Below are 12,951 nucleotides of genomic sequence, written 5' to 3'. Positions count from 1 at the left end.
GCAATATTAATTATTCTGTATGAGTCACGCAGCAAGCTCAGACTCCCAAAGGACCTCAGCTTGGCAGGACACCAATATACGAACCATCTGGCCTGCCACTGTACGTCTTGGAGCTGGTTTCTATAAATGACTGTGTTTAAAGAATTTGAAAGACCTTGTTTGATGGTGCAATGCATCATCTAATCTTCTTGTACATCAATTAGCGCATAATTATTTGGCATAATCTGACTATCACTTCTCATTTGCACATTCAGTAGTGGGAAAAAATGGAGTAGGACAGAAGTTTAAATAAGAAAACCTTTAGCTGAACCACCTTTTCTAATGCTGTTGCATGCAGTACTCCAAACTTTGCTGTTAAATTATTAGCATTCCTCCACTGTAGTGTCTAAAATCCTGCATTTTTACTGAAGAGAAATGAAAAGCAGCTGAAACAGCTGCCCAAATGACAACTGTGGTATCTGCACATATTTAAACAATGCTTTGTAGCAGGAAGAATGGATGTCTTAAAAAATTAAAAGCACAAGGGGCTACAGGATTTTAACTGAAATTTGTGACTTGTGAAGCAAAGCTACAAAGTGCCAGCACAGAATCCATTTGCCTGAGGAATTGCTTGAATCCATTTTGCATTACAGTGCTTCCATGCAGGCAATATGCTTGCAAGTGTCTGTTCCCCCATCTACACCTGTGTGTGTCTGCAGCCCTTGTTCAGGAAATTACTAATTCCAGCAGGAGGAAGAATGGGGCCAAATAACCCAATTAGCTTAAAATGAAGTCTGACATTTAAAATGAACCACCCTTGCCTTTGATAGAAAGGGACTGGACTGAGAAAGTCTTAATTTTATGGTAAGTTACTATGGTGCCAATCACAAAGCAGATAGCTACGCTAGGATAACGAAGACTATCTTATCATGACAGGGTATTATTATTAATACCCTTATTATTAGCACGCTTCATGCGTTACAATCTGACCTCCAGCCTGAACTACCAGGCCCTGTACTTTACTGTCAGCAAGATAAAGCTCAAAAAGCAGTTCTCATAAGTGCTAATTCTTAAAGCATCATTTTATCAATATAAAAGTTACCGTGTTAAATATTTACAAGTGTTTTTCCACATAAAAATATCTTAACATTTAACAAGGTAGCTGGTGGCTGGGTATCAGGTATATCTGTCTTTAGAAGTGCTGGCCAGGCATTAAGAAGAAGGGAAAGACACATGAGGGCAAAAGCCCAGATCTTGGAACCTCACCAGTGTCCCCTCTGCTTAGAGAGCACTCCAATACATCACTTCCAGGGGCTATTCCCCTGGGCACCTGCTGTGTATTTTCTAAAGATATGTTGGATGAAGACCAATTCAGTTACTGCTGTAAGCAATTGCACCGCTACCTTACCGAGCAAATGAAGATGGGTTTCCTACAATAAAGTGTGAGTGTGCGCATTAATATTTCTTCAAAACCATTTTGTTTCTGGCTCCTGAAAAGCTGTATCAAACAAAGTAGTAATGTACTATGAACAAACTAGGGTAATCAATGGAGGCAGAGGATGAGCACAGGAACAGTGCCACATATTACTGTGTGTTAAAAATGCCCTTTTCTAATAAAAATGAAGATAGCTGGGAGATTTGAATAATGGAGGTTTTCCAAAAGTGTTAACTCTGGTGGGGTCCCAATATAAATGGCACTTCAGTGTTTTGGGGAATTTACAACCATGCTCAGTTAAACCTCCCGGAGTCAACCGGTGTTAGTGCACACATGCATCTGCACAGACACATTCTTCCCTCCTCCCTCCCATAACCAGGATCCATCAAAGGTTCTTGCAGCCCAGACCACATCTATTTCTGGGCCAGACTACGAGGAAGCACTGTCACAGCTGTGCTGGTGCAGCTGGCCTGGCACTGCATTCACTTCTCCCTATTGTAGGTGTAGCAGCCTGAATTATCCATCCCTTGTACTCAGCTGTTACTGTACTCATGATGCCCAAGTGGTCTCCTGAAGAAAGTGGTCAGGAACATGTCCCATAAGACTACTCAAGTTAAGTTGCAATTTGAATAAGGAGCTTAAACGTAACAATTGGAGGATGCTATTTTACAGATAGTACCACCTACAGGAATATATTGAGTACCCTGCTGTAGGTCAGCAGGATAACAAAAAAAACCAAACCCCAAGAAACCCTGAACACTTCCCCCCAAAAAAATCCCAAGACACTAAAGAAATACTAACAGCAAAATTACTCCCAAATTTCTGTAAAATGTGTTTCTAGAAAGTCCATGACACAACATTTCTTTAAGTTCCAGAGGAAACAGTCACACAAGCCAGATGTTCTTTCAGAACTTGCCACTGAAGAAATGGGTTATGCATAAAAGTTAAAGTGATTTAATAGATTGTTTCACAGTCTCAGTTAAAAGAAAAGCAAATCAGAAACAAGCGGTGAAAAAAAAATGGGGAGGCAGCCTGGCTACTGAAAAATCCATAGGTTTCAGTGACCTCAAATGTTCTAAGAAACTTTGATCATAAAATGTATTACAGCTCTTTTTCATGTAAATTTTCCAGTCATCTCAAACTAATTGCTAGGCCATGCTAACTAGTGAAATATCTTTGTTTTAAAAAATGATTTAGTACTTTTGTAACAATGGGAAAATCACATTGCTAAGATGCTTTACCTTGTTTTATTTCTGCAGATTTTATTCTTTCCCGTGCAGCTGATTTCTCCCCACAGGATTTCGACCTTTATTACTTGCTGACAACACGTCTGACAAATAGCTTTTTGCTGTGGTAGCTGAGGTTGAGCCATCTGTTTTTTCTCTAGAGAGCCATGCCTTATTCATAATGGCATTTTTCTGTTTCATTCCCTGGGGAATAGCACCTGCATGCTGATTTCCTATTTGACCCCAAAATACATCATCACATTTCGACAACCGATCCCTCCCCTTCGTGGCCCAGAAAGCACTACGCTCCGGAGGCGCCAGTGCATCCTTCGTCCTTGGCAGCAGAGGCCGAAGGGCTTCCTCATGGATCACAGGCAGGTTGCAGTCAGCCTTCAGATTTGAGCTGGGGGAGACAACTGAAGGTATCTGAGGAGGAAAGAAGAAAAGAAAACATAACCTTGGATGTCCCAGGCCACTCTATGCGTTGTGGTTGATTTCAGCTGTAGCTTCCCATATAATTGTACAGTAGGCTTGTGTCATGCTTTCATTGGAATTTAATTAAAGCTCACATGATGTATATAAAAAGAAAATCCCTGAGTTTACAAAGATCACGTCAATCAAAGAACTACTAGCATTCTGCTCTCCCTAATAATTCTTTTTTTTATTACAATATTTTGATTGATTCTTTTTGTATGTGACTGTGATAAAGAAAATGATCAGGAAACTGGATATGAACTGTCACATATATCCCCTGGACTAAATAACTTAAGGGTTTCACCTGTTATTGGAATTCTGAGTCACCATTTCATTGTATAATAAATTTCTTAACTAAAAGGAAATTTCAGTATCTTGCATGTTTTTTTCAACTATTAATGCCAAAAGCAAAAACTATGCTTTTATTTGTTTTTTTACATTTATTTTAATTCAAGATTATAAAGGAAATTCAGTAGAATAATATTTGTAACTAAAGGAGCTAGAGGCTACCTGGCTCCAGTATTGCATACTTGAATTTTGTTTCTGTACAATTATGGAGAAGTTATGTTGTCTCAGAGAGGGTGAAATCTCCTGTATGTTTAGTTTAGCAGCAAACTGTCACAAATGCAATTGCAATTGATCAGCTCTGTTCTTAACAGGATTCCTGCAGTTAATGGAAATTACTATAAAGAGCTTCAGGGCATAGGAATAATTGGATCACTAAAAAAAAAAAAGAATTGCAGGGAAAAAAAGGTAAGACAAGATCAACATAACTTTTTTTTTTAAACATCCAACAATTTTCAAAGATGGTCTTACCAGAGAGTACACCATGATGAAAACAAAACCTTTTAATTATTTTTACAAGCCCCAAGCCATTCCTAAACAATGGGGAAGAAAATGCATAATGAAAAACATTAAGCATCTGTTATCCTCAGCTTGTTTAAACTAACAATCAACTGTGCATCTCTGGAAGCAATCATTCAAATATCTGTATGATCTGTAAAATGACTGCCAAGAATAATAGCTTTCAGTAAACTAAAAACAATGAGAAAATTTTTACTGACCTGGCAATTTTTGCGACGGTTTTGTCTTAGTTCTCGATACAAAGCTATGATCCTCTCTGGACTTGTTAATTTTATAGGAGAACCAGCACACACGTTTGGAATGATGCAAGAACTGTCGGTGCTATCCACCTCTTGCTGAGAGTTTGCAGGTATTGACTCAGTCATCCTATTCACTTTGACACATGTCTCATGATCCTGTGGCTGTCCATTGGCCTTCGAAATGCCTATGGAAGAAGGCAGCATCTGCAAGAGAAAATAACATTTTCAGAAATTCAAGCTAGATAAAGTTTTCCAACGATGTTTATTTTGGATTAGTGGAAGCCACTTGGATGAATTCATTACAATAAATGTTCACAGAAATTAAATGTAAATAAACTACTTTTACCAAAATAAGAAAAAAGATAATATACCGGTTATTTTAAATATGAGGCATTCCTGCATCTGTCTAAGAAAGGAATCCTGCATTCATCATCTCTTCCCCAAAACAAAAAAAAATCTCTAAGCTTTAACTACAGCCAAAATTTGCACCTGGATATTAAGAAAACCTAGACAAAAAGTAGGAAAAAATACTAATTTTAAAAATTGCATAATGTTAGGTCTCCTCTTGAAGAATCTCAAAATTTCTAACATGATTCTTTCGCACACATATTCTCTCACTCCACACTACGCAACAAATTCAGATTTGTCTACCTACGACTGCTTGAGAAAGTTAAGTTGAATGGACTTCAAAAGTGTATTAGTTCAACTGCACGAACTCTTAAGCAGACCCTCCTATTCTGAATAAAAATAATATTAATTCAGTTGATATTATTTCACTTCCAAATCAACTTTAACACAACAACAAACATTATCCTTCTCAAATGTCTTCACTGAACTGAAGCCAAATTTAGAGAGAAATGGCAGTTGTTTAATTATGCACCTTTCCATAACAGTTGCAAGCAGGAAAAGAAGATCCCCCTGAATGTAAATCACTATCACAGGGCAGTAGCATTTTATCATCCAAATTCAAATTTATTAAAGCTACAGGATTAATGTTACATTTTTTCTTGCAATTGCACAGAAAAACAAATTTAAGATTGTTAATGACAGTTTCAGCCTTTGGGTTTTTAAAAATAGTTATTTATTGATTTCCAAAATTAATGTATCTGATTATGAGTTATCACCTCATTGTCATTAGTCCTCTTGCAAAAGCTCTAGAAATGCAAATACTATAAATATGCCAGGTCAGGAATGGTTACTTAATATAAAACACATTTTGCTTAAAATAATACAGTTTTTCCTCTGTACATCTTTAATGAGCATTAGCTACATCACTTGTGTCCGTTAAAAAACAAACAAACAGACAAAGGATTCTGAAATGCCATAGTGGTGTAAGATTGCTCTGGTGACCCCCAAAAAAGATAAGCATTTATTGACAAGCTCATCCATCAAAATATAATTCTATGATGGCATGAAGAAGAATGTACGGTGTGTAAGCTGTTGCCATTGCCAAGAAAAGAGTCTTGCAGGAGTGATCACCGTGGAGCTTTCTGAGAAACATGCTGCTTGCAAGCAGTTCAAGAGCAGCTCCGACACCAGGGTTAGAGTGTACAGGTATCAGTGGTGCTGTACTGTCCCATAGCCTTGGAGGTGACACTGAATCCCAACTGTGGACGTGTACAAGCTAGCCAGACCTGAAAAAGCTCATCACTCTCCTCTCCTGCTTGCAAAGTGACCCTCAAAGCTCATGGGCTCCCTGAAGTATGTGTCTTATGATTCTTAAGTACACCAACACACTGCTATTCAGCTCATAGGGTCAGGAGGGTGGGCTGTGCCTGTCTGTCTCTAGACCCGGTGTGCTGCAGGACAGACCTTTCCCCAGGATACACTGCGTGAGCAAATGCGAGTGGTAAACACAAGCAATCAACACAGGCTTTGATCCCTTTCACCTTCTGTTCTTGGCTCCCCACCATGAGAGGAAGGAACCAATGCTGCTGAATTCTGGCCATTGGTCCCATTAAAAGTACCAAATGCAAGCATGTCTGGCCAGCTGAGACACTCCCCAGTAGCAGCTACCTCCTAGATCATTTACTTGAGGCTGAACAACAGGCCAGGGAACAAGACGGTGACATCCAGGAGTTGACGGACCACTCATATTGACTACCTTTGGGCACATAATTTAGATTGCTGCTCTTCCCTAAAAGACTTACTTTCTCTACACTGATTACAGAGAGAGTCTGTGACACTATCTGGATACAGCATTTATTTAGGTAGGGTGGCATGAATACCCAATCATATCCTAGCATCAGAGGCATAGATCAGTTGGAAAGTGAAAGCTATATATTTGGATGTTCCCCTGTAAACACAGAAGCCAAAGAAGGTTTCAGAAGTCCTTGGTTTCTAACCAAGGTTATGAGTGCAGTATCTCCCCAGCACTCACAAAAACTGCCGGCTGGCTGAAAGCGATGAAGGGGTTACAAAGGGCAGCCCTGAAATGTTTTGAGGCATGAAGAGATTGGATCTAAAATTATTCGACGAGAATTTCCTCACTACAGGAAGCACAGTTAGAAGCATCCCTGGTGATAGATGAGAGTCAGCAGGAGCAGAACAAGTTCTGGAGCTCAATGACCCATGCAAAGTCAAATCACTGTCCTCCTCGTAAGCAGAAGAGCTGGTAAAGCTACCAGAAAAAACACAAATCAAAGCTGTGACACTGCCACATTTTATTTCTAGAAAAATAACCTCCTGGCAGGGTCTTTCCTTGCCTTCTATTTTCTCCAACTGTCCAACTCACAAACTCTTTTGCCTCTTGGGATTACTGAATTCTGCTGCAGCCAAAGTAGTGAAACTCAGTAGACAGGGGGGTTAATGCAAACCCTGATGAGTGAAGCTGCTACCACACTGGCGAAGTTTTCACAGTATGGTCTGCGCTATATTTGAAAGCTAGTATGATTCTCTCAAAAACGCTCGTCCTCAGTGTTTCATAAGACTCTGTGAAACACTAAAGATCACGTTTTCTATAGCAGTATGGATGTAGCCAAGCAAAAATCCTGCATTTTGTCTCAATGTCCAGACATGAATTTCTTCCATTAGTTAATTATTCCCTTTTTAAATTTTTATTTATTTATTTACACTATTGATTCCGTTTTTCTTTGACATTTTTTGCTTTCCTCCAAAGTTTCCACATATTATTCCACCTAGGAGGAAATGAATTGTGATACTCCACCAAACCTGAAGAAGTGTAAACTTGCATACTGCCAGGTTCTAGAAAGGATTGACATTAAAGAAACCAAACATCACCTTCCCCCAACATTACAAAAATAAAAAGTTAGTGGTGTCAGAGATAAGAATAAAGTGTTTTAATTCATCTGGATATTTTTAATTGCACATTTTATCTTAATCTAAATTCTAACATTTATCAGAAAATAAAGGAAGGGTAGTTTTTAAAGCTTTTCTTTTTTTAATCATGGCTGTTACTCTACTTGCGTTTACCGTTCTAGACAAACACATGCTGTTGGCCATGAATTAGAGCAAAAACCACGGCTAAAATATCTGTATTATGTATGCAGTCAGGAAACAGATCTAAATCTTTGTCAACCAAACCCAATTTTACTTTAAAATGGCACTAACCTTGAGTATGTACCATCTCCTCAGCCACCACAAATTCTTGAGATACCCTCTGTACAAACAGCCATTTACATAATTATTGAAGAGCTTTATCAGTTATTTCACTGGAAAGGCCAGGCTGCCCTTAAGTGTTTTTAATGCATATTTTATACCCTTCAGTATTTTTAATAATCTTTCTGAAGGTCAAAAATAACATATCTCTCAGCAATGGATTTTACCCTTGTTTAAAAAAATTACTAAATAACAACCACCATCTCCTCTCTTTCATCCCCTTGGAATTCCAATGATTTAAGTCACATTTTCAGTAATGTCAGAAAAAGAACCCTCTTCCTGCAAAAAACTTTGTCTTGAAAGGTCCCTTGGTCTTGATCAGCACTGTCCCCAAAAGACTGAAACCCCAAAGTTAAACTCGTTCTCCCCTCGGAGGGTGGGACTCATCTGACCGAAGCGTATCTCCTCCTGGCCCCCTTCACAACCACCGGAGTCCAGCTTCTCCAACTCTTCTCACCTCACCTAAAGCAGATACCTGAAATGGGCAGGATACCTCCTTGTAAGTATCTCTTTCTCTCCACTGACTACTAAAAGACAGACTACGGATGTGATTGTCTGAAGTACAGACATCAAGCATGATATATCTCACCCTCAGTGTCAGAAAAGCTTCTGATCTCACCAGTCATGCACAAATCATTTTAAGGAGAGCATCAGAGAATGTTATTTCAGGCCTGTTTCCTTCAAATATGATTCACAGGAAAGCAGTAAGTGGTTTCTTGCAAAGAAATGAGTAGAAATAGAAAAAAAAAGAAGCATTGTTCTACCAAAAAAGTATCTCAGAAGAAATCCCCTGATACAAAGGAGGATTAAGCTATACTCTTTGCGCATTTATTCCCTATTCTGTAAAACAACTAATTCACTGCACTGGACACATTCTTTGCCTGGAGCTTTCGATCCATAAGGTTTAAGATGACTCGATGAAAAGCAATAAAAAGCACTACCATTTATCCCTATGCTCCTTGCACAAATTCCCTCTCAGCCCTGAGAAATGGGGGCAAGTAGCCACAATGGTTTCAGATCCACGATGGAAAGAATATATAAAATATATCATCAAGTCAAAGTCTTCCAGAGCAAGAGAAATTGAAGTGAATGAGTACAGCAGCATTATCCATTACACCCATCAGTCATCTGGACAGAGGCTGTTGACATAAACCCAGGACATGTTGGCTCAGTCATTTGAGGGAAAGAATTGAACATACTCCACATACAACCTGAAAGAGAGAGAAAAGGCCCCAAAATACAGCACAGCTGCACTGGCTGGGATGAGCTCACGTGAAGGGTAAGCCAAGCTCTCTTGCTCTTCTGTGTGGTTCTCTAATATATCAAAAGCAGCATGGACACAGCCTCATGTTCAAGCAAGTCAAACTAGGTGAAGTCTGTTTCTTAAACCGCAAGTAGACACCTAAATTCAGAAGTGGAGCCTCCTCTTTCACATTTCCTATTAGTTATCTGAAGCATCTTCTCTTGCTTCCCGCTGTTACCAACCCAGGTGAACCAGTTGTTGCAAATCCCAGTCCCAGTCCTTTTCGTTAGCCGTTTAGTGAATGCGAGTGTCTAACATCAGTTGATGAATGTTGTCCTGTGTACTTTCCACTGGGAAAGGCAGCGAAACAATCACTGTTAATAATGTCCATGACTAATTCTACAACAGCAAGAAAAGAAAGATGAGGCCAAGGCCTTTCCAATAAGATGATGAAAATAGGACATGACAAAAGGCCAAAAATGGCCACGCATTCTGTGTCTGACATTGGGCATGTGAATCCCAGCTATGGCACTGTGCCAAGTGCCACGTGCACCCGCTGGAGGCAGCCCTTGTCCCTGGGATGTGTCCTCTTCAGACACACGCTTTTCATTTTCTAAACACAAAATAAGACAAGGTTTTAATTATGTCAGTTGCCCAAATTTATTATCGCTCCACTACAAGGGGCTCCAATGGTTTCTCAAAGTCTTTTCAAAGTAAAATATATCACAAAGGCTTAGAAATTAACTTCTTCGTGCCTCCAAAAATTTCAAGTCCATATTAGACATACACTGTCATTCATATGGCTTCCCAAAAGGCTATTTTTTTCAAAATTGAGAGACAGACACGAAGCTTTTCTTCATCATCCTGCACACAATTTTTGTTTTCACTACAGTGACATAGGTGTTTTCTCTGGATGAAAAAGAATTGAAATAAAACCTCTTCTGAGCAATAGTATATGTTTATTATGATATACCAAACTAAAATTAAATGAAATTACACTAAATTATTAAACTAAATTACAAATAAAGAGCTTCATGGTGTACAGTTTTATAGTGAGGAAAAGTCATTCAGATCTAGTCCTCTTTACAGGGACTTGAAAAGAACATTAAGAGAAGGAAAATTGACTTTCTTTCCTGAACAGATAACTTCAGAGTTTATCTGGCCTCAGTGAAAAGTACACTGCCGGAACAAAATAATGATTCAAGCAAATTTTATTTCTCAATCAAAAATATTTGAATGTAACACTGGGCTGTGAAAATAATCAAGAATGACAAAACTCAAAATGTGTGCTGTTTTGCTGAACCAGACTGATTTGAAGTTTTCATTTAGAGTGAATCAGCAAAAGGAAGCCATTGGGACAACAGTGATTTGTAGTGTCTGAGAACAGTCTCGTACACTGAAAGTAAAGTCTGAAGAGAAGCTCCGAAGATGGTTGGTTTTGCATCACACTGCCTTCATGGTTTAGTATTTTAATTGGGATGAGCATTAGGAAGAAGATACTTCTGGCAAACAGAAGGGAATGATCAACCATCCATTGTGTCCTGAATGAGCAAAGAACTGAAGTTCACTTTCATCTTTAAGCATGAGTAACTTGTTGATGCCCATAAGCCCTCCACTGAAGCTGAAGCTTCATAGCACACAGCGAGGGCAGATCTATCTTCCACATAGAGATGAAAAAAAAGAGTTCTTAAAAGAATTTTAAAATATATTTTCTTCTGAGAACCAGGCACAAAGTTACTTACTGAACTAGAAAAGGCCAGGCACTGAATTGAATACAGAGCCCTTTTTCCCTTCAAAGGCCGCTGGATTAGCCCTTCATGCATCACTGCAAACTTTTGGTTGAAATTCATCAGTAAGCCAAAGCAGGCAGGTCTGCTGCCAATGTGTAACAGCATTCCATTTGTCACTGGGTCCAGAAATTAATAAATTAATAAATTGCAAATCTTTAATTTAAGAAGGCGGGGGGGGAAAAGCATCAATCCACCAGGTTTTCTCTAGAAGCGTTCAAATGTTAGGAATGATTTAGAAGTGAAAATCTGAGGGAAAGGAAGGGAATGAGCTTTCAAAGGAGCTTTATGTAAGTACACGCTGGGCATAGATCTGGAATCCAAGATGTGAATTCCAGCGAGAATAAGAGTTGAAATGCAAAAAATGAATCCTCAAAGATGAAAAGTCAGCTCAGTTTAACATATGTGTACAGAATTCAGTACAGGATTTTTAAAACCAAAGGAATGTATCACATGAATATGAAATGGTCTCTCTTCTTTGTGATTGATTGGTAACCATTATTTATTCAATTAGGAGTAGTGACACTTGGACATTTTTTCACTGAAATGTTTTCCATTGCAAAACTGATCCATAGAGACCTAAATTTTTCATGGGAACATACAGATCTGCCTTGGCAGGAAACGTTTCCCCTGTTACACATGGAATTACTTACCACAGTACTTATCACAGACCAGAATGGCCCAAAGTTCAGTGTCATGGTGCCCAGCAAGAGCCAGCCCGTTCTCTGCATGATCCAAAAAACCCAGGTTTGAATCCCAGTGTACCTGAGCCTAAGTGGGACTTCTGACCACTACGGTGCTGGATACTATGGGAAAGGGTTTGTGCTCCACTTAGCATGAATAGCTAAATATGTATTGAAGCAGGGTATTGAATGCAGGGCTCCTACATCACAAATGAACTCACTGGCCATCAGAATATAGATTCAATCTAATTCTCTCCTGTTGGAGCTGATAAGTTTTGTGATAATTAGACATTCAGGGAGACAGTGTGAACATGCACAGTATTTTGATAATTATTGTATTGGGAAGCTTTACACTAATGCTCATTTATCACAGCAATGTCTGAGAAAATATCGGAAGGCAGTGAAGTATTATCTCCCTTCTGACAGATGAGTTACTAACTACTGTCACATAAAACATTCATTCTCAGTGTGAGCTTGGGTGAGACAGTGGTGGACCCAGACTTGACATACTCAAAGGAGACATAGCTGGACACAGAACCCTGTCCCATCCTGCAGCCACACTGCCTTTTCATCTTACATTGACAGCGTTGCTCACGATAGGATGATGGTATATATAAATATGAAGGCACATAAAAGCCGAAGCATAGAAAAACTCAAAGCATATAAAACCTCGACTAGTCAAACATAGGTAGTAGAAGACAAGCAAAAAAAAAAAAGTTTATGAACCAGCAAACTCTCTCGTTTATTTTCCTAATTACTACAGGGAAATTGAATGCCATTTATGTTGAAGAATCAATCTACCTTTTCCTTAACATGCAGTTAAATTATTTCTTGCCACAGAAACAAGTATGACTGAGTGATAGCTTGCAACACTTAATAACACTAGAAGAATAAGCTTCTTCGGAGTGATACAGAATACCACCCTGTGTGTAAAAATGTAAAATAATCAGACAAATAATCCTGTGGATTTACTATACTATATGCCCATTGTGAGCATCTCTACTTCTGCTGATGAAAAATAGATGTCAATGTCATTGAAAAATAAATTATTTTTATGTACTTATTTTGCAGTGCATTGTGTTAGCTAAGTACAAAAAACAGTATGAACCTACGTTCCGTGTCCTGCTGTGGTAGGCAACCACTTCCCCAATATTTTACAAATGTGTAAGGCAAAATACATTATTTTTTTCCCCTTTTAACCAGCAAGACTCTTCTTGAGTATACTTGACACAAACATTACCAAATACTGTTTGGCTATTTTTACAGGCTTTGTTTAAAATAATAAAAGAGAGAAATTGAATGGAAAAAAAGGATCTTGCTTGAAGATTACTGAAGTACTATAAGGGAATTCCTGTTTCTCCAGGTTGCCAGATTCAGATTCCTGTCCTTAAGAATGTCTTCGG

At 38.7% G+C, this 12,951-nt stretch overlaps 1 protein-coding gene across 1 annotated transcript in view; it reads right to left on the bottom strand.

Moving 5' to 3' along the window:
• Nucleotides 1-2,354: 2,354 nt before the first annotated feature.
• The window catches only part of C4H4orf50 (chromosome 4 C4orf50 homolog), a 36,160-nt gene continuing 25,563 nt past the window's right edge, over nucleotides 2,355-12,951 (bottom strand). The window contains exons 11-12 of the mRNA XM_076337521.1: nucleotides 4,179-4,421; nucleotides 2,355-3,066 (exon numbers count right to left, since the gene is read on the bottom strand). Of these exons, the coding sequence (XP_076193636.1) occupies nucleotides 2,677-3,066; nucleotides 4,179-4,421 (633 nt within the window). The 3' untranslated portion in view covers nucleotides 2,355-2,676. The remainder of the gene's footprint in view (nucleotides 3,067-4,178; nucleotides 4,422-12,951) is intronic.

This window comes from Aptenodytes patagonicus, chromosome 4 (genome assembly GCF_965638725.1).
Source record: "Aptenodytes patagonicus chromosome 4, bAptPat1.pri.cur, whole genome shotgun sequence".
NCBI classification, from domain to species: Eukaryota; Metazoa; Chordata; class Aves; order Sphenisciformes; family Spheniscidae; genus Aptenodytes; species Aptenodytes patagonicus.
Note: the sequence above shows the minus strand (reverse complement) of the source record. Positions and strands in the feature narration are given on the sequence as shown.